Raw genomic sequence first — 23,417 nt, 5'->3', positions numbered from 1 at the left:
GACTCCTACAATAGACCACCTCATGACCTACATGACTCCGACAGTATACCAGCTCATGACCTACATGACTCCTACAGTAGACCACCTCATGACCTACATGACTTCTACAGTAGACCACCTCATGACCTACATGACTCCGACAGTAGACCACCTCTTGTCCTACACGACTCCTATAGTACACCACCTAATGACCTACATGACTCCGACAGTAGACTACCTCTTGTCCTACACGACTCCTATAGTAGACCACCTCATGACCTACATGACTTCTATACTAGACCACCTCATGACCTACATGACTCATACAGTAGACCTCCTCATGACCTACATGACTCCTTCAGTAGACCACCTCATGACCTACATGACTCCTTCAGAAGACCACCTCATGACCTACATGACTCCTACAGTAGACCACCTCATGACCTACATGACTCCTACAGTAGACCACATCATGACCTACATGACTCCGACAGTAGACCACCTCATGACCTACATGACTCCTACAGTAGACCACCTAATGACCTATACCACTCCTTTAGTAGACCACCTCATGACCTACACGACTCCTGTAGTAGACCACCTAATGACCTACATGAGTCCGACAGTAGACCAACTCAGGACCTACATGACTCCTACAGTAGACCACCTCATGACCTACACGACTCCGACAGTAGACCCCTCTTGTCCTACATGACTCCTATAGTAGACCACCTTATGACCTATACCACTCGTATAGTAGACCAATTAATGACCTACATGACTCCTATAGTAGACCACCTAATGACCTACATGACTCCTATAGTAGACCACCTTATGACCTATACCACTCCTATAGTAGACCAATTAATGACCTACATGACTCCTATAGTAGACCACCTAATGACCTACATGACTCCGACAGTAAGTAAGTATTTTAAGTAAGTAAGTCATTTTTATTTGTATAGCGCTTTTCCAGACCAGGGTCACAAAGCGCTTAAACAATCAAAACAATACTCAATAAAGTATATACTTTAAAGATCAAGATAAAACTGATAACACAACAGGAGTTCCAGAAAATCAAGAAAAAGCCTGAACAAATAAAAGTGTCTTAAGATGTTAAGAAGGAGTCAGTAGATCATCAAACACAGAGATCGTTCCAAAGTTTAGGAGCAACAGTCTGGAAGGATTTCTCTCCTCTGGTCCTGAACTGTGTGCGTGGAACCATAAGTAGATTCTGATCCACAGACCTCAGAGCCCAAGCTGGGGTGTAAGGCTGGATCAGACCACCTCATGACCTACACGACTCCTACAGTAGACCACCTCATGACCTACATGACTTCTACAGTAGACCACCTCATGACCTACATGACTCCTACAGTAGACCACCTGACTCCTTAGTAGACCGCCTGACAACCTACATGGATCCTAAAGTAGACCCCCCCATGACTCCTCAGTGGACCACCTAATGACCTACATGACTCTTCCAGTAAACTACCCCATCTCCTGCAGGAGACCAACTCTTTGCCACAGCAGATCCTGTTGTGGACCTCAAACATAAGATAGAAGACACCTGGGTCTCGCATCCTCCAGAACCAGAGAAGAACTCGAATATCCTCCAATGTAGAGTTCGGTTCATGACCCGGATGAGAACGTCGACCCTTACCTACTCCGATCTTCTCCTCCTCGGTCGGCTTCCACATCCTGTCAGAGACCTCCTCGGGTCCTCCTCATGTGATGGGCAGAAGAAGCTCTCTGGACGGACCCACTTCACATCCTGGCCGGACCTCCGGAGTCCGACCGAGAAGAGGATCCAGCGCGATCGACACGAGAGTCGCGTCCCGTCGTCATGTACATGGTCCCGCTCCAGAACCTGCTGGTTCCGAGTGGCAGCCGGACATCTAACTTGTACTCGAGAAGATACGCGAGCGTCCCGGTCCGCGAGTGCCTGATGATGGGGGGGTGGGGGGCATGCGCAGAGTGAGTGGGTCAGGATGACACGGAGGTCCCGCCCTGGTCCAGGTCCAGGTCGTTCGACGTCCGAGAACTTGACGAAGATACACCTGTGTGTGTGTCCGCGTTGATGACTTGTGTGTGTTTGTCATATTGATGCTGAGTGATGCGCGCGACAGGTCAGAACCAACCTGGTGTAATGGCGCCATCGTGTGGACTTACTGTGGAACTACATCATGTAGTCCACAAACGAACGTCTGGTTCTAAGCTCTAAGCTTCTAAACTCAGAACCACTACAGGAACCAGAGCAGGTCAGTGCAGAAGAAAACTCGAAAGAATATAAGAGGACGTTTGAACTTCACAATTTATTATTCCTGGTGTTTCATCAGGGGAATAAAAATCGATTTGTCCTGATAAAAGTTGTTAAACTTTACAGCATGTGATCGTAAAATGTTTGGTGTTGAGCCCTCGCAGTTCCAACATCACTCTGATGTAAACAAACTGTTGCTCATCCTGCCATCATAATATTGAATCGTTGAATTCAATATTTCAAATGTTCAACTATATATTTTATCGGAATGTTTAAAAACTTGAAATATTTAAGAAATAACTAAATTCAATCATTTCTATATTGAGTGTTTTTACTGATTTAAAAAAAAAAAAATCGAATTAGTAATAATAATAATATAATATACATTTGAATGTAAAAACTAAAAACATTTACACAGAGTTTGATATTTCAATTTAAATAATAAAAAAAAACATTTTAAATTCAATATTATTTACTTCATAGCTTTTTTAATTCAATATAAAAATGGGAAAAGATTTTAATTCAATGCTTTCATTCCAATAAAGAAACTCAAAGTTTCAAAAAACATTAAAATATTCTGATGTCACTGATAGACTTCTATACTTGTTGAAAGTGAAGGTTCAGCAATACAGAGACAACAATATTGAAATGAATCTCGTGCCCAGAACCCGGGTCAGGATCTGGATCTTCTCAGACAGAGTGAAAGTGTGAAGAATCATTTAATGTTTCTGATACTTGAAGGTCACAATAAATAACACACCAGGAGGAAAAAGAAGGAGAAGAAGGAGGAGGAGGAGTGGCCTCAGTCGAAGGGCTTCTGGATGACGATCATGAAATAATCCTTGTCTGGAAGAGAAGAAGAAGAAGGAATGATTGATAGTCCCGACACATCTGGGGTCACATGACTCACCCGGTGCGATCATGATCTCGTTCTTCTTGGATCGAACCCGCAGGAAGGTCAGGTCATTCTGAGCGTCCAGTTCCCTCACGGTGCTGCGAGCCTTCAGCACCAGCTGGTGGATCAGACCCGAGTACTTGACCGTGGTGGCGTTGTCCATGGTGGACTTGATGGGGACGCCTGCAGGAAACACGTGACGACCATCAGAGGGGGAGGAGCTTATGCGAGGGGGAGGAGTCACGGTTCACGTCGAGACCATCACAACACTTTTGCCTCTTACTTTTTCAATAAGTGACAAATTCAAGTCTAGGAGAGAAAGTTTGTTGTTTTTTCAAGCCGCCATTAAAGCCAAAAACTAATATTGAAAAAGCACTTGTGTGTTTTGTCTCTTTTTCTCAGCTATAAAATGTAAACAACCCCGAAACACCCGGATGTAACCATGACAACTGAAGGGTTAATTGACTCTAAACTGTCTGCTGAGAGTCATGTTGGTGTGTGGCCGACCCCCCCGGCTAGCTGGGACAGAGAGAAGTTGAGAGATTCTGTACCTTCAGTGTTGACGATGATGACTCCTTCCACTCCTTTCTGACTCTGCAGTCTCTCCAACGTTTCTTCCACTTCCGCCTTCGGAGCAAAAGAGAAAGTGTTTGTTTGAAATCAGAACCAGAACTCTCCATGACAACGCCCGGCTAGCTCGGATGCTACAGCATTAGCATCGTCGCTAAAACCGCTGCTTTGGTCGTCAGCCCGAAACGATGACGTCATTCTAGCACAGTGTGGCACATAACGAGAGATGACGTCAGAACCCACCATAGTATGTCCTTGTTATGAAAACCTCGTCACAAAGTCTCCTCGAAGAAACGCGACTGTGTTTGTACCCGATCCGGGAGATATTGCACGATCCGCGTGCGCACGCGCGAATAGATAGTTTGGTCCGCCATGTTCGATGGCATCTCAACAGGGACAAAATAATTGATGATCGTTTCTCAAAAATTTCAATTTTAAATTAAAATAGCATCTTGTAGCCGGAGTTTATTTATATATTTGAAAAATAAATGGTTCAGTAATTACAATAGGTATCTGTTGATTCAAAAATCAACGGTTTATATTATTGGTGCTCAACCGATTGAAATATTAATATAAGACGAGTCTTGTATATAAAGGTTGTTAAAGAAGTAACCATGTGATCATCCTGTATTTAGCATCGAAAATAATCTGAATCGGAACATGTTTTTTGCCAGTGTAACTTCTAGGTGGTGAAGTCAGTACAGATAAATTACACATGAAATAAAATATTTAAATACAATAAAATATAAATAACATTACATTATATATAAGTGGCACGTCATATTAAAGAGATGTCTAACAAAAGAAAAAATACATTCAAATAAATTAATGATGTGGACAGACGATGGTGTATTATTTATATTATAATTATTTATAAACTTCATGTTTCAACAAACTATTAAGAGAATATGATAATATTTGAGATAAAGTTCTGAACATAATCATTTAAATATACATTTTTCTTGATTTTCTGTTAAGTGGTAAAATGTATACGTTTAGAAAACACAAGAGTGTAGAACCTTTGCTGTTCAAAGAAGGTAATGAAGAAACACAGACGTCAGTAAACACGGTGCAGTCGCTCGTGATCAACTTCTTTATTGACATCTTTTTAAATAAACGTCTTTCAGGAACAAACTCATTCACGAGGACGCTGCAAGAATCAGCGTCACTTTAGAAAAGTCCTTAAAAAACACAACTATTAGAAAACAAAGCGAGTCACGAGAAACACACACACACACACACACACACACACAGAAAATAAAACGGTCATCTGTGAGTGAACCCTGAGACTGGGACGTCAAGAGAAGCGTCTTCGGGATCAAAGGTCGTCGTCCGACGATGACTCGGCTGAAACGAACGTCACGACTTCATCAAAAACCACACCTGGTGTCGTCGGCGAATAAGAAAACAACTCACAGTCCAGGATCCCTGAGAGTCGGTTCAATCTGTCGCCGCCTTCGTCGCCGCTGTCGTCGCCGAAGAACGCTTCCATCTGAGGACAGTGAAGGTGATGACATCACTCGACCACATGTGACAGGCGAGCGTTACCTCCTCGCTGCTCATTGGTCCACTGACGATTTCGTTGGCCAGTTCTTCGATCAGATTGTCGGTGTCGACATCGGGGCCTGACGTGAAGTCGTCATCATCGTCATCATCATCGTCGTCGTCATCGTCGTCGTCGTCATCATCCTGAGGGAGGAAATCACACACGTCAGAAACCAACAAACACCAGGGAAACGACCTTTGACCTCGTCGTCGTCGTCATCGTCACGGACTTCCTCCTGAAGCTTGTGTCGTCCGACCTCGTACAGCCGACACCCGGCGTCCAGACCCACCGAGTCCAGATCCTGCAGGTGAATCACAGACTTGACCCTCAGTCACACGTGTCCATGTTCGTCACAGCGCCCCCTGCTGTCATCCAAAACATCTTCTCTTGTTCAACGCACAAAAGTGTAGTTCATGTGTGTGTAGGTGTACACTTGAAGGTACATCAGAATAGTACTATTGAATTATTTACTTATTTATTTAATTATATACTTATTGAAGTATTGTTTTTCAAATAATTAAATTCAATCATTTCTATAATGAAAGGTTGATATATTTTTGTATTAGTTATAATAATTTAATTTCTTTTTTTTAATTGAATAATTTTTTGTTCACACATAGTTTGGTATTCTAATTCCACTCAAATAATAACTATCTAAATGATATGGTCTCCTGTAGCCTTTAAATTCAATATAAGGAAATTGGTATAAAAGTGAACCCGACAATATTGACTTTAAAACACTACAAATGAAAAGAAAATTAATTAAAAAATGGTTCAATCTTAACAAAAAACAATTCAATATAAAGTTTCAACATTGTCAATGTTAAGTTATTTCTGATGCCAAAGATACTTCAACACTTCTGGCTCAGTGAGAGAATTTGAATCCACTTCAGTTGTGAATGCTGTCAGTTGATGTTTGTTGTGATGTTTGTCGTCAGTTGATGTTTGTTGTGATGTTTGTCGTCAGTTGACGTTTGTTATGATGTTTGTTGTCAGTTGACGTTTGTTGTGATGTTTGTCGTCAGTTGATGTTTGTTGTGATGTTTGTCGTCAGTTGATGTTTGTTGTGATGTTTGTCGTCAGTTGATGTTTGTTATGATGTTTGTCGTCAGTTGACGTTTGTTGTGATGTTTATTGTCAGTTGATGTTTGTTGTGATGTTTGTCGTCAGTTAATGTTTGTCGTCAGTTGATGTTTGTTGTGATGTTTGTCGTCAGTTGATGTTTGTTGTGATGTTTGTTGTCAGTTGATGTTTGTTGTGATGTTTGTCGTCAGTTGATGTTTGTTGTGATGTTTGTCGTCAGTTGATGTTTGTTGTGATGTTTGTCGTCAGTTGATGTTTGTTGTGATGTTTGTCGTCAGTTGATGTTTGTTGTGATGTTTGTCGTCAGTTGATGTTTGTTGTGATGTTTGTCGTCAGTTGATGTTTGTTGTGATGTTTGTCGTCAGTTGATGTTTGTCGTCAGTTGATGTTTGTTGTGATGTTTGTCGTCAGTTGATGTTTGTTGTGATGTTTGTCGTCAGTTGATGTTTGTTGTGATGTTTGTCGTCAGTTGATGTTTGTTGTGATGTTTGTCGTTAGTTGATGTTTGTTGTGATGTTTGTCGTCAGTTGATGTTTGTTGTGAGGTTTGTCATCAGTTGATGTTTGTTGTGAGGTTTGTCGTAAGTTGATGTTTGTTGTGATGTTTGTCGTCAGTTGATGTGTGTTGGGATGTTTGTCGTCAGTTGATGTTTGTTGTGATGTTTGTCGTCAGTTGATGTTTGTTGGGATGTTTGTCGTCAGTTGATGTTTGTTGTGATGTTTGTCGTCAGTTGATGTTTGTTGTGATGTTTGTCGTCAGTTGATGTTTGTTGTGATGTTTGTCGTCAGTTGATGTTTGTTGTGATGTTTGTCGTCAGTTGATGTTTGTTGTGATGTTTGTCGTCAGTTGATGTTTGTTTTGAGGTTTGTCGTCAGTTGATGTTTGTTGTGAGGTTTGTCGTCAGTTGATGTTTGTTGTGATGTTTGTCGTCAGTTGATGTTTGTTGTGATGTTTGTCGTCAGTTGACGTTTGTTGTGATGTTTGTCGTCAGTTGACGTTTGTTGTGATGTTTGTCGTCAGTTGATGTTTGTTGTGATGTTTGTCGTCAGTTGATGTTTGTTGTGATGTTTGTCGTCAGTTGATGTTTGTTGTGATGTTTGTCGTCAGTTGATGTTTGTTGTGATGTTTGTCGTCAGTTGATGTTTGTTGTGATGTTTGTCGTTAGTTGATGTTTGTTGTGATGTTTGTCGTCAGTTGATGTTTGTTGTGAGGTTTGTCATCAGTTGATGTTTGTTGTGAGGTTTGTCGTAAGTTGATGTTTGTGGTGATGTTTGTCGTCAGTTGATGTTTGTTGTGATGTTTGTCGTCAGTTGATGTTTGTTGTGATGTTTGTCGTCAGTTGATGTTTGTTGTGATGTTTGTCGTCAGTTGATGTTTGTTGTGATGTTTGTCGTCAGTTGATGTTTGTTGTGATGTTTGTCGTCAGTTGATGTTTGTTGTGAGGTTTGTCATCAGTTGATGTTTGTTGTGAGGTTTGTCGTAAGTTGATGTTTGTGGTGATGTTTGTCGTCAGTTGATGTGTGTTGGGATGTTTGTCGTCAGTTGATGTTTGTTGTGATGTTTGTCGTCAGTTGATGTGTGTTGGGATGTTTGTCGTCAGTTGATGTTTGTTGTGATGTTTGTCGTCAGTTGATGTTTGTTGTGATGTTTGTCGTCAGTTGATGTTTGTTGGGATGTTTGTCGTCAGTTGATGTTTGTTGTGATGTTTGTCGTCAGTTGATGTTTGTTGTGATGTTTGTCGTCAGTTGATGTTTGTTGTGATGTTTGTCATCAGTTGATGTTTGTTGTGAGGTTTGTCGTCAGTTGATGTTTGTTGTGAGGTTTGTCGTCAGTTGATGTTTGTTGTGATGTTTGTCGTCAGTTGACGTTTGTTGTGATGTTTGTCGTCAGTTGACGTTTGTTGTGATGTTTGTCGTCAGTTGACGTTTGTTGTGATGTTTGTCGTCAGTTGATGTTTGTTGTGATGTTTGTCGTCAGTTGATGTTTGTTGTGATGTTTGTCGTCAGTTGATGTTTGTTGTGATGTTTGTCATCAGTTGATGTTTGTTGTGATGTTTGTCGTCAGTTGATGTTTGTTGTGATGTTTGTCGTCAGTTGACGTTTGTCGTCAGTTGACGTTTGTTGTGATGTTTGTCGTCAGTTGATGTTTGTTGTGATGTTTGTCGTCAGTTGATGTTTGTTGTGATGTTTGTCATCAGTTGATGTTTGTTGTGATGTTTGTCGTCAGTTGATGTTTGTCGTCAGTTGATGTTTGTTGTAATGTTTGTCGTCAGTTGACGTTTGTTGTGAGGTTTGTCGTCAGTTGACGTTTGTTGTGATGTTTGTCGTCAGTTGACGTTTGTTGTGATGTTTGTCGTCAGTTGACGTTTGTTGTGATGTTTGTCGTCAGTTGACGTTTGTTGTGATGTTTGTCGTCAGTTGACGTTTGTTGGGATGTTTGTCGTCAGTTGACGTTTGTTGTGATGTTTGTCGTCAGTTGACGTTTGTTGTGATGTTTGTCGTCAGTTGACGTTTGTTGGGATGTTTGTCGTCAGTTGACGTTTGTTGTGATGTTTGTCGTCAGTTGACGTTTGTTGTGATGTTTGTCGTCAGTTGACGTTTGTTGGGATGTTTGTCGTCAGATGACGTTTGTTGTGATGTTTGTCGTCAGTTGACGTTTGTTGTGATGTTTGTCGTCAGTTGACGTTTGTTGGGATGTTTGTCGTCAGTTGACGTTTGTTGTGATGTTTGTCATCAGTTGACGTTTGTTGGGATGTTTGTCATCAGTTGACGTTTGTTGTGATGTTTGTCGTCAGTTGACGTTTGTTGTGATGTTTGTCGTCAGTTGACGTTTGTTGGGATGTTTGTCGTCAGTTGATGTTTGTTGTGATGTTTGTCATCAGTTGATGTTTGTTGTGATGTTTGTCGTCAGTTGATGTTTGTTGTGATGTTTGTCATCAGTTGATGTTTGTTGTGATGTTTGTCGTCAGTTGATGTTTGTTGTGATGTTTGTCGTCAGTTGATGTTTGTTGTGATGTTTGTCGTCAGTTGACGTTTGTTGTGATGTTTGTCGTCAGTTGACGTTTGTTGTGATGTTTGTCATCAGTTGATGTTTGTTGGGATGTTTGTCGTCAGTTGATGTTTGTTGTGATGTTTGTCGTCAGTTGATGTTTGTTGTGATGTTTGTCGTCAGTTGATGTTTGTTGTGATGTTTGTCGTCAGTTGATGTTTGTTGTGATGTTTGTCGTCAGTTGATGTTTGTCGTCAGTTGATGTTTGTTGTTATGTTTGTCATCAGTTGACGTTCGTGAAACATGTTTGTAAAAGAGAGAGAACCTCGATAATTGCCAGGTTGAAATCCCTGCTGTCGATGCACAAGTCCAAGATGTGTTTCTTGACGTCCAGCGTCGCTGTTGAAACACAAACGTGAAACATAAACGTGACGCTGCAACAAACACAGTATATTTTAGTTATTATGTAGTTAATAGTTATCTTATGCTTTACATTCCAATAAAGTAAATATAATAATAATAACAATAACAATAATAATGCAATGAAAATGTACAAATGTAAATTAAAATATTCACTACATTGGGTTATTTTTGTGTTGCACTTAAACTTCCAGCCGCTAGATGGCAGCAGTCATTACATTCTCCACAGCTAAAAGAACAAAGAAATTGCGCGACATCTTAAGACTGAGGACGAGAGGATACAGTGATTCCACCAGCTTTTAAACCTGATGTTTGGACATATTTTGGTTTGAAAACAAATGAAAGAAGTTACGATTTCGTCAAGAGTCATGTGGTCTGTAAATACTACAACACCAGAGTCAAGTACTGGACAATACTACACATATATACTCGTTACTACACTATCACAACACCAGAGTCAAGTACTCGACAATACTTCAAATATATACTTGTTACTACACTATTACAACACTAGAGTCAAGTACTGGACAATACTACACATATATACTCGTTACTACACTATCACAACACCAGAGTCAAGTACTGGACAATACTACACATATATACTCGTTACTACACTATCACAACACCAGAGTCAAGTACTCTACAATACTACACATATATACTTGTTACTACACTATCACAACACTAGAGTCAAGTACTGGACAATACTACACATGTATACTCGTTACTACAGTATCACAACACCAGAGTCAAGTACTGGACAATACTACACATATATACTTGTTACTACACTATCACAACACCAGAGTCAAGTACTCCACAATACTACACATATATACTTGTTACTACACTATCACAACACCAGAGTCAAGTACTCCACAATACTACACATATATACTTGTTACTACACTATCACAACACCAGAGTCAAGTACTCCACAATACTACACATATATACTTGTTACTACACTATCACAACACTAGAGTCAAGTACTGGACAATACTACACATGTATACTCGTTACTACAGTATCACAACACCAGAGTCAAGTACTGGACAATACTACACATATATACTCGTTACTACACTATCACAACACCAGATTCAAGTACTCGACAACACTACAAATATATCCTTCAGTATCACAATTTATCGTTTTTTTTTCCCTGTATCGTGATACATCACCAGATCCTAATAAGTAAACCTCTACAGGAACAAAAATATACTCGTACCGATGGACTTGTAGTCGCTGGCGTTCATGGTTTTGAAGGACGACTCGAGCGAGTGTTTGTTGTTCAGCTGCTCCATGACGTCGTCCTCGTTGTGCAGGTTGAGAACCGCTGCGGTCAGGAAGTAGAGTAGAGTCAGTAAATACTGATTGGTTCAATTTAACGTTTCAAATGTGGAAGTTTTTAATTTATTTTCATTTGAAATGTATTTTCGATTGAATAATTGTATTAAAAAAAAAAAAAAATTCAACAAGTTTTTATACAGTTTGATATTCTAATTCAAATAATTAAAATATAATTTTTTTCAATTGAATATTTGTTCATTTGTATCCATTTAAATTCAACGTACAAACACTATTACACAATATTCTTGTATTGAATTTGAAAGACGACAATATTAAACCTTTCAATATAGAAATGATTGAATTAAATCAAAAAAATAAATACATTTCAACTAAATTAGTTAAAACCTTTAACAAAGAAGTTTCAACAATTTAAATCTAAAATACAGTTGAACCAGTGATCGTCATAGGATTGCGACAGACTCGCACCTGCGTATATGACGGTGCCGCTGCTGTTGAAGATGACCCGACACCGGTCCAGAGCCGACACCGTGTGCAGCAGGTGGAAGGTCCTCAGGTCCCACTGGAGGAGGTTCAGGAAACTAACGTGCTCGTGCTCGTGCCCGTGCCCGTGCTCGTGCTCGTGCTCATGCCCGTGCCCGTGCTCGTGCCCGTGCTCGTGCCACGACTGCGCCGCCAGAGGATACGATCTCGGTGTTGATGACGACCTCCAGGCCGTTGGGGTGAAACACTCCGCTGATGTCGTCGTTGAACTTGTCGAACTTGTGCACGGCTCGTGACGTGCGCACGTCCCACAGCACGCCGTCGCTCAGCACCAGCTCGTCCGTCGGACTGAAGGTGGCGCAGTTCCTCTTGTAGAAGTTGCTCAGAGCGCTGTCCAGCAACGTGTGCGTCTTCTGGCTCGTCTGCACGTCGTAGATCTGGAGAGAGTTGGAGAGAATTGACTCGCAGTCATGTGTGTGACTGGTGTGTGTGTGACTGGTGTGTGTGTGACTGGTGTGCGTGTGCATATGTGTGTGCGTGTGCATGTGTGTGTGTGTGTGTGTGTGTGTGACTTGTGTGTGTGTGTGTGTGTGTGTGTGACTCTCGTGTGTGTGTGTGTGTGTGTGTGTGACTGGTGTGTGTGTGTGACTGGTGTGTGTGTGACTGGTGTGCGTGTTCATGTGCATGTGCATGTGCGTGTGTGTGTGACTTGTGAGTGCGTGTGTGTGTGTGTGTGTGTGTGTGTGTGACTCTCGTGTGTGTGTGTGTGTCTGTGTGTGTGTATGTGACTCTCATGTGTATGTGTGACTCTCGTGTGTGTTTAGACTCTCTCGTGTGTGTGTGCGTGTGTGACGTGTGTGTGTGTGAGACTCTTGTATGTGTGTGTGAGACTCTTGTATGTGTGTGTGTGACGTGTGTGTGTGTGCGTGTGTCTCTCGTGTTTGTGGCTCTCGTGTGTGTGTGTGTGTGTGTGTGTGTGTGTGTGTGTGTGTGTGTGTGTGTGTGACTCTCGTGTGTGTGTGTGTGTGTGTGTGTGTGTGTCACTCTCATGTGGGATACGTGTGCGAGTCGTGTGTGTGTGAGTCGTGTGTGTGTGTGAGTTGTGTGTGTGTGAGTTGTGTGTGTGTGAGTCGTGTGTGTGTGAGTCGTGTGTGTGTGTGAGTCGTGTGTGTGTGTGAGTCGTGTGTGTGTGTGAGTCGTGTGTGTGTGAGTCGTGTGTGACATACATAGGCGGTCTCGTCCTTGCTGCCCACCACGCGGTCCTGACTCAGTTTACTGAACTCAACGTGTTGGTCGTCGGCGAAGGAGCTCCTGAAACAGGAAACAGTCAGAGAGGAAGTGAAGGACCTTCAAAATAAGAGCGTACTTCAGTGTGAAGGTTCCGTCCAGACTCCAGAGCGACGACAGGGAGCGGCTCCAGAGCGCAGACGTCAGCAACAGGCGCCCGTCCTGAGGAGAGAGAGAGTGAAGCCGCCGCGTCCGAGTCTCTCACGCCTGCTCACCTTGGACGGCTGGATGTGGGTGAGCGAGGACGAGTGGCAGGTGTAGTCCGCCTCCTCCTCGCCCGAGAACACGTTGAAGAACTTGAGGTGACCGAAGGTGTTGCCCAGCAGCAGGTGGCGCTGGTCGGCGGAGAAGGAGCAGCAGGTGAAGCTGCCGCCGTCGCCTTTGTTGATGGCGCTGAGAGGACGAAACCTGTGGACGACCAGCAGGTCAGAGAGAACCTCACGAGTATATCAGTGACGTCAGGATATTGAAATTATTTTATTGAGTTAATTTAAGGTTTTTCAGTTGTTCTTTAATTATTGTGTATTGAATTGTTAAATTAGTTGGATTTTTAATAATTGAAAAAAAAAAAGATTTAATCAAAAATATACATTTTAAAATAGATTTCATTATTTAATTAAATAATTTAATTAAATAATTTATATCTTGAAAGTTGTTTTTAATACATACAGTTTAATATTCTAATCCTAATAATAATAATAAAAAAAAATCAATATTATATAATTTGCAGCCATTTAAATTCAATTAAAATTGTTGGTCTAATTGTGTCACCAGACATTATCAAACGAGTACCGAGCTTCATCCAATCACAGACGATCATGTGATGACCTTGAGGCTCTGGCGCTTCAATTCTTCAAGGCGGACAAAACTCAAACATTTGTAAATAATGCTAGATTTACAGCTTGTGTGATTATAAAAGTGAGAGCGAGTGGCTCGGGGCTCGATTGGTTTAGTCTGGTAATATTTTTTTATGATTGGAATGAGAATAACTAAATGTTAATTTATTATTAAAAACGAAAAGTAATTAAATAAGTACAAAAAAAACGAATTAAATCTTTGAAATAATTATTAAACTAAAGATTAATTTTTTTAAACAATTTAATGTTTAAAAAACATTTCGTTAAAACCTTTGAAATGTTAAATTCGATCCTTCAACACATGAGCGACACGAGCCGCACCTGCTGTAGATCAGATGTCGGTCCAGACTCGCTCGCTCCACGCCGCCGTACTTGGGGTCCAGCAGGCGGCTGCCCAGGCGGGCCGTGAAGTTGGCCGAGGTCTGGCGCCGCGGCCGAGGCTCCGGGCACCTGTGGGGCGTGAAGAGCGAGAAGGGCGGGCAGGTGGTGACGGGGTTGAGGCAGTGGGCGTGCTGCTCCCGCAGGTACCCCGTGATGATGCTGTCCAGGGTGGGCGGCGACGGCAGGTGGCGCTCCAGCTGCTTCTTCATGGCCGGAGTCTGAGGTTCAGAAGAAAACATCTTTCTTTTCTAAGACACTCAACATTCAACAGCATATTACTGACAAATATAGCTTGAAAGAAAACTAAGGCTTATATGAAAATACTTAAAATATAAAAAATATATTTTCAATAAAGCAAAATGACTTTAATGAATTAATTGAACTTTATTGGAAAAAGAAAAGTATATTTTCTGATTGAAGAAACTTTTATTGTTTAATAACTTTTTATTTAAGCAATCATTAAAAAGGCGAAACTTTTTAATTAAAGTAAAGTAAGTAAGTAACCCTTTTGTTGAAGCAACTGTTTTTTAAATCCGTTCACTGAAACATTACTTTATTTCTTAGTTTGCTTTTATAAAAAAAGGCTTTAATCACAAAAAAAATAAAAAATAAAACACATTTAACGTTATTGAGGAAAAAAATGAAATTATATTTTTAATTGAAGCAATTTCATCGTTTTTTTTCTGGTTGAAGCAATATTTTCACTAAACTAATATTGTTGTTTTTTGTAGAAACTTTCTTTAGATGCAACTTTTTAAATTTATTCAATAACTTTTTTTTAAGACATTTCGTTGCACCTTTTTTGAAGTATTTTCTCTGGTTTATTTCGTTTGGTTTATTATTGTAACTTTTCTTTTGAATATAATTTTTTAGGGAACTTTATTTGATTTAATAATCAGGAATAAAACTACCTCCAAAAATACTACAAATATATACTCGTTTCTTCAGTATCACAATATATTGTATCGTATTAAAAAACATCTCTTCACTACACACTAGTGTAGGTCAGACACACACACGCACACAAACACACACTAACAAACACACACACACCTGGTTGAAGGCTCCGTGGTCGGACTTCTGTCTGAGGGGTCGTGGTTTCCTGCCGCTGCCGGCCGGGGTTCGCTCCCTGGAGAAGAGGATCCGACCAGCGGGGGGCGCCGCAGAGTGAGGGGTGGAAGCGTGGGTCGACCCCAGAGAGGCTTGAGGGGTGAGTCTGCAGGAGCGAGGCAGGGGGCCGGAGGAGGGCGTGAGGGGGGCCGAACACGTGGCCGGCAGGTTGGCCTCCCGCGCCAGAGTGCTGGCCGTGTCCGGGAGCCCGTTGGCCAGCAGGTGGTTCCGGATCAGCAGCAGCAGCTCCCGCTGCGGGAAGGTGATCCGGGAGTGAGCGACCACGTCCGCCTTCTGCAGGCGCGCCAGAGACACCTCGGCGCCGCTCAGCAGACGCTTCCCCGAGATCATCTGGATCAGCTCGCCGGCGAAGCGGCAGAAGTGCACGTGTTCGCTGCGCTTGTCCTGCAGAACCGGCTCCTTCATCAGCTGCACGGGGAGGGAACAAGTTTATCATGACGGCGCTGATGGACCTCCAGAACCGGACCGGGTCTCCGGTGGAACTCACCTGCTGGATCAGGCCGCTGGAGAAGAGCGGCAGCTTGCCTATGATCTGGCGGACCGGGCGACTGCGACACAGACCCACGAGAGCTTTGCAGGCCAGAGTCCGGATCTGGTCGGCGTCCGTGATCGGACTCTTGACTGTGAGCAGGGACAGAAGAACCTGAGGGAGGGGGGACCAGAACCGGGTCAGATCGAGGGCTCAAAAAATCGAAGGACAACCTCCTCACCTTGATGCCGTTGTTGTTCTGGACCACCGAGCGCATGCACGTCAGAACCCGGACCGGGTCTGCAGAAGAGTTCCGGGGCAGCGACGACAACCCGAGCGAGGTCCCGCTGAAGGTCAGGTCCTGGTCTGGGGCCCAAACGCAGTTGATGATGATCTGAGAGGGAACAGAACCAATCTTAACCCGACAATGGAAGGGCAGGAGAGAGCAGAACCACGGGGTCCCAAGCGGACCACGATGATAAGGGTCTTGGATCTCGTTCAAACATTAAAGGAGAAACTGGGAGGATCAAGGACCAGAAGGAAAGATCATCTCTACGATCTGGCTAAGGAACGCCTCGTTGTTGCTGACCTGCAGCGCCGCCTTCTGGACTTCTGCGTCGCTGAAGAGAGAACCCTCCGCCAGACCCAGGATGATGCTCATACCTGAAGTGAGACCCGAAGAACATCAGTGTCGTCAGAATATGGATTTAATTCAACATTTATAAGGTTTTAACTTTTTCATTGAACCGTATTTGTTCAAGCATTTATTTTTAAAAATATATAATTAAATTAGGAATATTTTTACTTTTTTTTTTTTTTACACACTTTCTAATTCCTATAATAATTTTTTTTAAATTCTAAATTGATTCTTTTTTTATTTTAAGCCTTCTGAAGGTTGCTATAATGGTGTCAACAATGATTGGCTGAAAGTTGGATCAACCAGCTCGGTGCTCTACTGGTTTGGTCTGGTGACACGATTATAGCAACATTTACATGAATTTAAAAGACTACGAATGAAAAAAATAAAGAAAAATATATATATATTTAATTTAATCATTAAAAATAAAAAAAAACTTTAAAATGTTAAATTCAAAACCTCAATATTCTGATAAACCGACACAATCATCCAACAGAACCGACCCAGAGTGGAAACAGAACCGTCCACCAGGAGCAGTTGACCTTTAGGAACCACGGTCAGGATGGACACCAAGTCCAGGATGTGTCGGAGCAGATCGGACCTGCAGGAGACACAGCGTGAGGGTCAGGAGTGTGTGTGTGCGTTTGTGTGTGCGTTTGTGTGTGTGTTTGTGTGTGCGTTTGTGTGTGCGTTTGTGTGTGTGTTTGTGTGTGTGTTTGTGTGTGCGTTTGTGTGTGCATTTGTGTGTGCGTTTGTGTGTGTGTTTGTGTGTGTGTTTGTGTGTGCGTTTGTGTGTGCGTTTGTGTTTGTGTGTGCATTTGTGTGTGCGTTTGTGTGTGCGTTTGTGTGTGCGTTTGTGTGTGTGTTTGTGTGTGCGTTTGTGTGTGTGTTTGTGTTTGTGTGTGCGTTTGTGTGTGTGTTTGTGTTTGTGTGTGCGTTTGTGTGTGTGTTTGTGTGTGCGTTTGTGTTTGAGTGTGCGTTTGTGTTTGTGTGTGCGTTTTTGTTTGTGTGTGTGTGTGCGTTTGTGTGTGTGTGTGCGTTTGTGTGTGTGTGTGCGTTTGTGTTTGTGTGTGCGTGCATGTGTGTGTGCGTTTGTGTGTGCGTTTGTGTTTGTGTGTGTGTGTTTGTGTTTGTGTGTGTGTTTGTGTTTGTGTGTGCGTTTGTGTTTGTGTTTGTGTGTGTGTGTGTGTGTGTGTTTGTGTTTGTGTGTGCGTTTGTGTGTGTGTTTGTGTGTGCGTGTGCGTTTGTGTTTGTGTTTGTGTGTGCGTTTGTGTTTGTGTGTGCGTCTGTACCTCCCGTTGTAGTTCCTCCAGTGGCAGCAGGACTTGATGAGCTGCATCAGAACCGGGAAGATGTTGAAGGAGCAGAACCGTCGGACGGGCTCCCACACGAGTCGAGGTCTCGAGACCAGGAACTCCATCATGTCCCGCAGCTTCTCGCGGGGGAAAGAGACCGCCTGAGGACCAGGACCGAGGACATGAATCAACTTTACACACAGAAAACATTATGACCGCCTGGCGGAGCAGCGGAGCGGTGACTGGGGTCTCAGGCGGGGACCGACAGACCAGGTGGTCATAATGTAATGGCGGTCCATCTCATGACACTTGCAGTACCTTGTGAATGTTCTGGGGGGCGACGACGCCTCCACTCAGACTCTTGACCTGCTCGACCACCAGAGCCAGGTGAGCCTCGAAGTACCTGAGACAAGACCAGAGTCAGGCTTCGTCGAAGATGGAAACCATGGAAGTGAATCAGTGTCTCCAGAAGATTTTACATTTCAAATGTTGAAAAAAAATAATTAAGCATCAAATGATTTGTTTAACAATTAAATTCAATATTTTTTAATTGAACATTTTATTTTTTTTATTAAATAATTTAATTTAAATTTCTAATACTTTCAAAAGTAATGTTTTTTTTATTGTTTTTATTTCCCCACACAGACCTTTATATTCTAATCCCAATCATTTTAAAATATTTTCTCTGAATTTCACAATTTTGAATTCGCCATATTTTGAATTCAAAATAAAAAGACCAGACAGTGCTAACAGAGCACCGAGCTACTTGATCGATCTTCCAGCCAATCGTGTGACGAGCAGACGATCATGTGACGACAGAGAAGCACTGACGCGTCAACTCATCATGGCGGTAAGATTTCAGCTCTTTGCAAGTTTTGGTGTAAAATTAAAAGTTAGCGTGACTCTGGGATCGTTTGCATTGGTCTGGTGAGATCGTAATATTAGTTTTTACTTGTTAAATTCAACTATTTACTGTATAATATTTTGATGGCACTGATGTACTTCCATAGAAAACTATGGAAGACAAGTGTGTGTGTGTGTGCGTGTGTGTGTGTGTCACACCTGAGCAGGGCGAGGCAGGTGTGTTTAGCCGTTTGTCTGCAGGAAAAGATCTGATCGTCGCTCAGAGTCGACTCTTCGCTGCTCATGTTTGAAATGTCCAACGTGCTGATCTGGAGACACAAGTCGACAAAGAGTGTTTGTGTGCGTGTTCACACATGTGTGTGTGTGTGTGTGTGTGTGTGTGTGTGTGTGTGTGTGTGTGTGTGTGTGTGCGCACTGACCAGGTTGACCAGACGCCGGAGTCCGTCCTGCTGGTCGAACAGCTGCAGTGCAGCTCTGTAGGAGAAGACGATGGAGAAGAACAAGGTCGCGTGACAGACGCCTGACGAGTGCGACGACTCCAGCAGACACAGAGAGTACGACACCACGTCTGAGAGCACGTGACCCGGGAGGATACACACCTGCACACACACACACGTACATTCTTCAGTGCACAAATACGTGTGTGTTAATGGGACTGTATGTTTACAAGTGTGTGTATGTGAGTGTATGTTAATGAATGTGTGTGTTTATGTAACTGTATGTTTAGTATGTGCGTGCGTTTACAAGTTTGTATGTTTGTGTTTTATGTGTTTTTGTATATGTGAGTGCATGTTTACGAATGTGTGTGTGTATGTGAGAGTATGTTTAGAAGTGTGTGTGTGTGTGTGTGTGTGTGTATGTACGTACGTGTGTGTGTGTATGTACATGTGTGTGTGTGTATATGTGAGTGTATGTTTAGAAGTGTGTGTGTGTGTGTGTGTATGTACATGTGTGTGTATGTAAATGTGTGTGTATATGTTTAGAAGTGTGTGTGAGTGTGTGTGTGTGTGTGTGTGTATGTACATGTGTGTGTATATGTGAGTGTATGTTTAAAAGTTTGTATGTGTGTATTTACATGTGTGTATGTATATGGGAGTGTTTCTAGAAGTATGTGTGTGTGTATGTATGTATATATGTGAGTTTATGTTTAGAAGTGTGTGTGTGTGTGTGTGTGTGTGTGTGTGTGTGTGTGTGTGTGTATATGGGAGTGTTTCTAGAAGTGTGTGTGTGTGTGTGTGTGTGTGTGTGTGTTTGTACGTGTTTGTATTTGTGAGTGTTTGTTTAGAAGTGTGTGTGTGTGTGTGTGTACGTACATGTGTGTATGTATATGGGAGTGTTTCTAGAAGTGTGTGTGTGTGTGTATGTATGTACATGTGTGTATGTATATGTGAGTTTATGTTTAGAAGTGTGTGTGTGTGTGTGTGTGTGTGCGTGTACATATGCATGCGTGTGTGTGTGTGTGTGTACATATGTGTGTGTGTGTGTGTGTGTGTGTGTACATATGTGTGTGTACCCTCTCCATGGCGTCGTGGTTGTAGACCAGGAAGTAGAGGGTGAAGGACACTGCAGTCGCTGCCAGGGATCGTCGTGGGATCTGCAGCAGCTTCTGGATTCCTCCACGAGCGATGAAATCCGCGGCAAACTTCTTCTGCTGCAACATGGTGGCCAGGAACTGACGGAGCCGACAGTCAGCTGACGAGGACCACGGCAGGAAGTGATGTCATCGGACGGGACCTTACCAGCAGGGAGTCGTAGGTGAGCTGAACATTCCTGGTCTTGTTCAGGTCCAGGTAGTTCATCAAGAGCTCCCGAGGGTCCAGCTGGACGAAGACCGAGAGCAGCTGGAGAGACAGAAGCACCTTCGTCAACATCATCTTCATCCTCATCCTCCTCCTCATCATCATCGTCATCACCTCCTGGTGGTCAGCCAGAGGAGCCAGGTACTGCAGGATGAGTCTCTGCTCCACCGTCGAGCTCAGGGGGAACAGGGAGTAGTCAGAACCGACCACCATGGCGCTCATCTCAGACCAGGACGCCCCCTGCAGGTCGGTCTTCTTCTCTCCTGCATCTTCGCCGTTCTCCTGGACTGACCCATTCAACGGCTGAACCTCCGAGGCCTCCTCTTGACCTTTGAGCTCTTCACACTGCAGCCGCTTCAGTCGGGCAAACACCAGCGGCACCTGAACACAAAGGACCTCCTGACCCACCTGCCCCTTAACCAGGTCCACGTGACGTCTACTGACACCCAGCGGAGCCCAGTGGTACTACATGAAAGAGCAGCGCAGTTTATGCAAGTAAATCAGTGTCATCAGATTATTGATTAGTTGAATTTAAAATTTTAAATGTTGAAATATTACATTTTTATTCAAACCTTTAAACAAATCTAATTATTTAGTTTTAATTTATTGAATAACTGAGAACATACATTTCTATATTAAAAGGTTAAATATATATTCTTTAAATAATTGAATGATTTTTTAAATTAATTATATTAGTATATATTCACATTTATTTAAATAGAGTTTGATATTCTAATTCCAATACAGTAATTCAAAAATAAATTCAATATTTTAATTAATAGCCTTTTAAATTAGTGCCACCAGACAAGATTAAACTTAAAAGGCCACACATTTAAAAATATGGAATTTAGAACATTTGTTTTTGGATTATTGGAAGAAAAACATTTACATTCTTCAACTAATCATCATGACCATGTTTTGAACTTATTACTTTATAAAGTTGCTCTGAAATCTGGGCGAACAAGAGGTTACGAGAGCAGAGTCCATTATGACACAAAAATGGCTTCACTCCTCCAGCCAGCTGTAATCACACCCACTTTGTTTATACCATGAGTCCCTTGAAGGTGGAGAATTCTGGGATTGATGACATGTGGTGAAAAAACTTTATGTTTGACCAATCACAGTAGAGTGGGTGTGGTTATGGTACACAAGATTTAATCTCCAGAAAAAACTAGGTGTTTTCAGTGGGCGGGGCTTAAAATAATTTTCTAATGTCAATTTTTAAATGAAGAGAGTTTTCTACAAACACACACTGATGATACAATAGAGTCCAACATCTACTTAAGACTTAAATCAACTTATAAGTTCTACCTTACCTTACCTTAGTTTAACTTTTAGTTCAAACCTTCAATATTCTAACGACACTGATAAACTTCTGTGTCTCACCAGCTGAGAGTTCTTCTCCTGAGAGCTGCTCACGACGTCAGGGTTGTTCATGGCCTTGGCCAGGAGGCCGGTGGCGTACGCTGAGAGAGGAGGTTCTTGTTCCAGAGCCCAGGAGAAGAGGAGGTCCACCAGACCCTCCTGACAGAAACACAAACGCGTCACCTTCATCCTCATCCTCGTCACTTCGGTGGTTCCGACCCACCTTGTCCTGGAACACGGCAGCGGTCTCCAGACCCGGCGTGATGTTGAGCAGAAGTCTGCAGGCGGCGTTGTTGAGGCTCCTCTCCCGACTGGTCATGATGTAATTGTCCAGCAGCTGAAAGGAGGAGACAGCCGGACGTTTAAACGCTCGGTCCGGTTCCGAGCGACCCGGGTCGAGTCAAGACCCTTACGGTGTTGTTGAACTCGTCCTTCTTCAGGAGGAACTTCAGAATCCGTCCCAGCGAGCAGTCCGGGTCCACGCGTCCTGAGGGACGATCATTCAGGGTCAGAACCAGGTCTGGACGACCCCTGGATAGTTCTGGACTCACCCGGATGTCGGTCATCGAATGGGTCCGTGTCAGTCTTGCGGTACTCGTGGGTCTCTTGTTCCACGAGGGCGGAGATCCTGCAGTACCACACGGACTCAAGAGAGGTCCAGAACCAGGGTACCCCCCGACCCGTCTCCCACTCACCTGTTCAGAACCGACACCAGCGCGTCGGTGCCGCCCAGCCGGGCCTCCTCCCACTCTTCCAGCAGCCGGGCCAGGTCGGCAGAGGCCCCGTCCCCCGACACCGCCGCCTCCATCAGTGCTGCGTTCAGGGACAGTGGGACAAGAGAATGACAGGTGAAGCCCGACCTTGGTTTTAGATCTGCCCCGTGGCCTCCCCCCTTAACATGTTCTGAGAAGCGTTCTTCTCCCCGAAACCGGACGAGAGAGGAACCGTTGTGAGAAGTCAAACGGCTCCGTTTAGGTGGAAGACCAGGGACATACCCACGTCAACTTCACACCCACAGATAAGATGTCAGCCACACAATAACACGTCAAGTTCCGCTTCTGGACACGTTTAAGGTCAGCGGCTCCACACTGACCCAATGATGAGAAACATCATTGAGTTTCTGACGGACGGTCATGGGTCGGTCCAGCGGGACCAGCGGGACCAGCGTGCTGCTGCTGTCCGCCCGCCGCTCACCTCGTGTCGGCTCGTGCTCGGAGGGAAGCTCGCGTGTCTCCGGGACTCACCTCGACGTTCGCCTGCAGCAGCCGCGCGCTCGGAACTCCCGGGTCAGGTCCAAGAAACGTGCTGGGAAAATAAGTTTTAACGTTCAGTTCAAAACTTCTCCTGTCGCCTGCACGTGACGTCACCAAATCGCTGGGATGACAACGGCGGCCCGCGGTGGTTGATGGGATTTGTAGTAGAAGGGAGAAAACCCAGCGACTGACTTGTAGTTCCTCTCTGGGATGAGGAGAGAAAGTTTGAGTTTCATGCGTCACAGTTCCTCGGAGTTTAGAGGTTTATTTGTCCCTTTATTATTCAAATGATTATGAAAAAGGTATTTTCAAAAGGAAAATGTGAATATTAAATACAAATAAAAAGAAACACCTCAAAACTTTTTTCACTGCGATAAAAAAGGCATCAAAACAGAACACAATTAATAATAATTTTGAATAATAAATAATTAAAATAATAATTACGACCAAAGACAAAAAATTGTACTTCAAAGAAAAAAGAAAACAAAGTTAGCTTGAATATTTTTTTTGTAATTGAAAATGTTTCCTTGGATTGAAGCAA

General features: G+C 43.1%; 3 protein-coding genes across 4 annotated transcripts in view; all 3 read right to left on the bottom strand.

Annotated features, from left to right (window-relative positions):
- LOC148070079 (dedicator of cytokinesis protein 3-like) overlaps window positions 1–1,917 on the bottom strand; it is a 39,075-nt gene extending 37,158 nt beyond the window's left edge. The window contains exon 1 of one of the 2 annotated variants that reach the window (XM_087801640.1): window positions 1,643–1,917. In XM_087801640.1, coding sequence (XP_087657766.1) covers window positions 1,643–1,679 — 37 coding nt within the window. In that variant the 5' untranslated portion in view covers window positions 1,680–1,917. The remainder of the gene's footprint in view (window positions 1–1,642) is intronic. The other variant, XM_087801639.1, reaches the window with a different exon arrangement.
- Window positions 1,918–2,939: 1,022 nt separating this feature from the next.
- LOC148070078 (dynein light chain roadblock-type 1-like) lies at window positions 2,940–4,046 on the bottom strand. Its single transcript, XM_087800489.1, has 4 exons — window positions 3,948–4,046; window positions 3,686–3,761; window positions 3,150–3,317; window positions 2,940–3,085 (listed from the first exon to the last, which is right to left on the bottom strand). Exons 1-4 carry the CDS (start codon window positions 3,948–3,950, stop codon window positions 3,042–3,044), a joined length of 291 nt encoding a protein of 96 aa, XP_087656615.1. The 5' UTR covers window positions 3,951–4,046; the 3' UTR covers window positions 2,940–3,041.
- Window positions 4,047–4,769: 723 nt separating this feature from the next.
- Window positions 4,770–22,986, bottom strand: LOC148070077 (DDB1- and CUL4-associated factor 1-like). Its single transcript, XM_087801883.1, has 30 exons — window positions 22,868–22,986; window positions 22,319–22,436; window positions 22,175–22,251; window positions 22,037–22,110; window positions 21,847–21,960; window positions 21,645–21,782; window positions 20,373–20,639; window positions 20,199–20,300; window positions 19,973–20,131; window positions 18,879–19,058; window positions 18,658–18,767; window positions 17,914–17,998; window positions 17,593–17,756; window positions 16,804–16,901; window positions 16,253–16,326; window positions 15,905–16,057; window positions 15,682–15,837; window positions 15,117–15,602; window positions 14,004–14,281; window positions 13,041–13,233; window positions 12,905–12,987; window positions 12,765–12,849; window positions 11,742–11,975; window positions 11,524–11,617; window positions 10,976–11,083; window positions 9,647–9,720; window positions 5,453–5,551; window positions 5,253–5,393; window positions 5,121–5,196; window positions 4,770–5,051 (listed from the first exon to the last, which is right to left on the bottom strand). The coding sequence occupies exons 2-30, from the start codon at window positions 22,429–22,431 to the stop codon at window positions 5,023–5,025; spliced, it is 4,044 nt and encodes a 1,347-aa protein (XP_087658009.1). The 5' UTR covers window positions 22,432–22,436; window positions 22,868–22,986; the 3' UTR covers window positions 4,770–5,022.
- Window positions 22,987–23,417: the final 431 nt, after the last annotated feature.

The sequence above is a fragment of the Callionymus lyra genome, chromosome 10, assembly GCF_982586985.1.
Source record: "Callionymus lyra chromosome 10, fCalLyr1.hap1.1, whole genome shotgun sequence".
Taxonomy (NCBI): Eukaryota; Metazoa; Chordata; class Actinopteri; order Syngnathiformes; family Callionymidae; genus Callionymus; species Callionymus lyra.
This window is presented reverse-complemented; position numbering and strand designations above follow the sequence as displayed.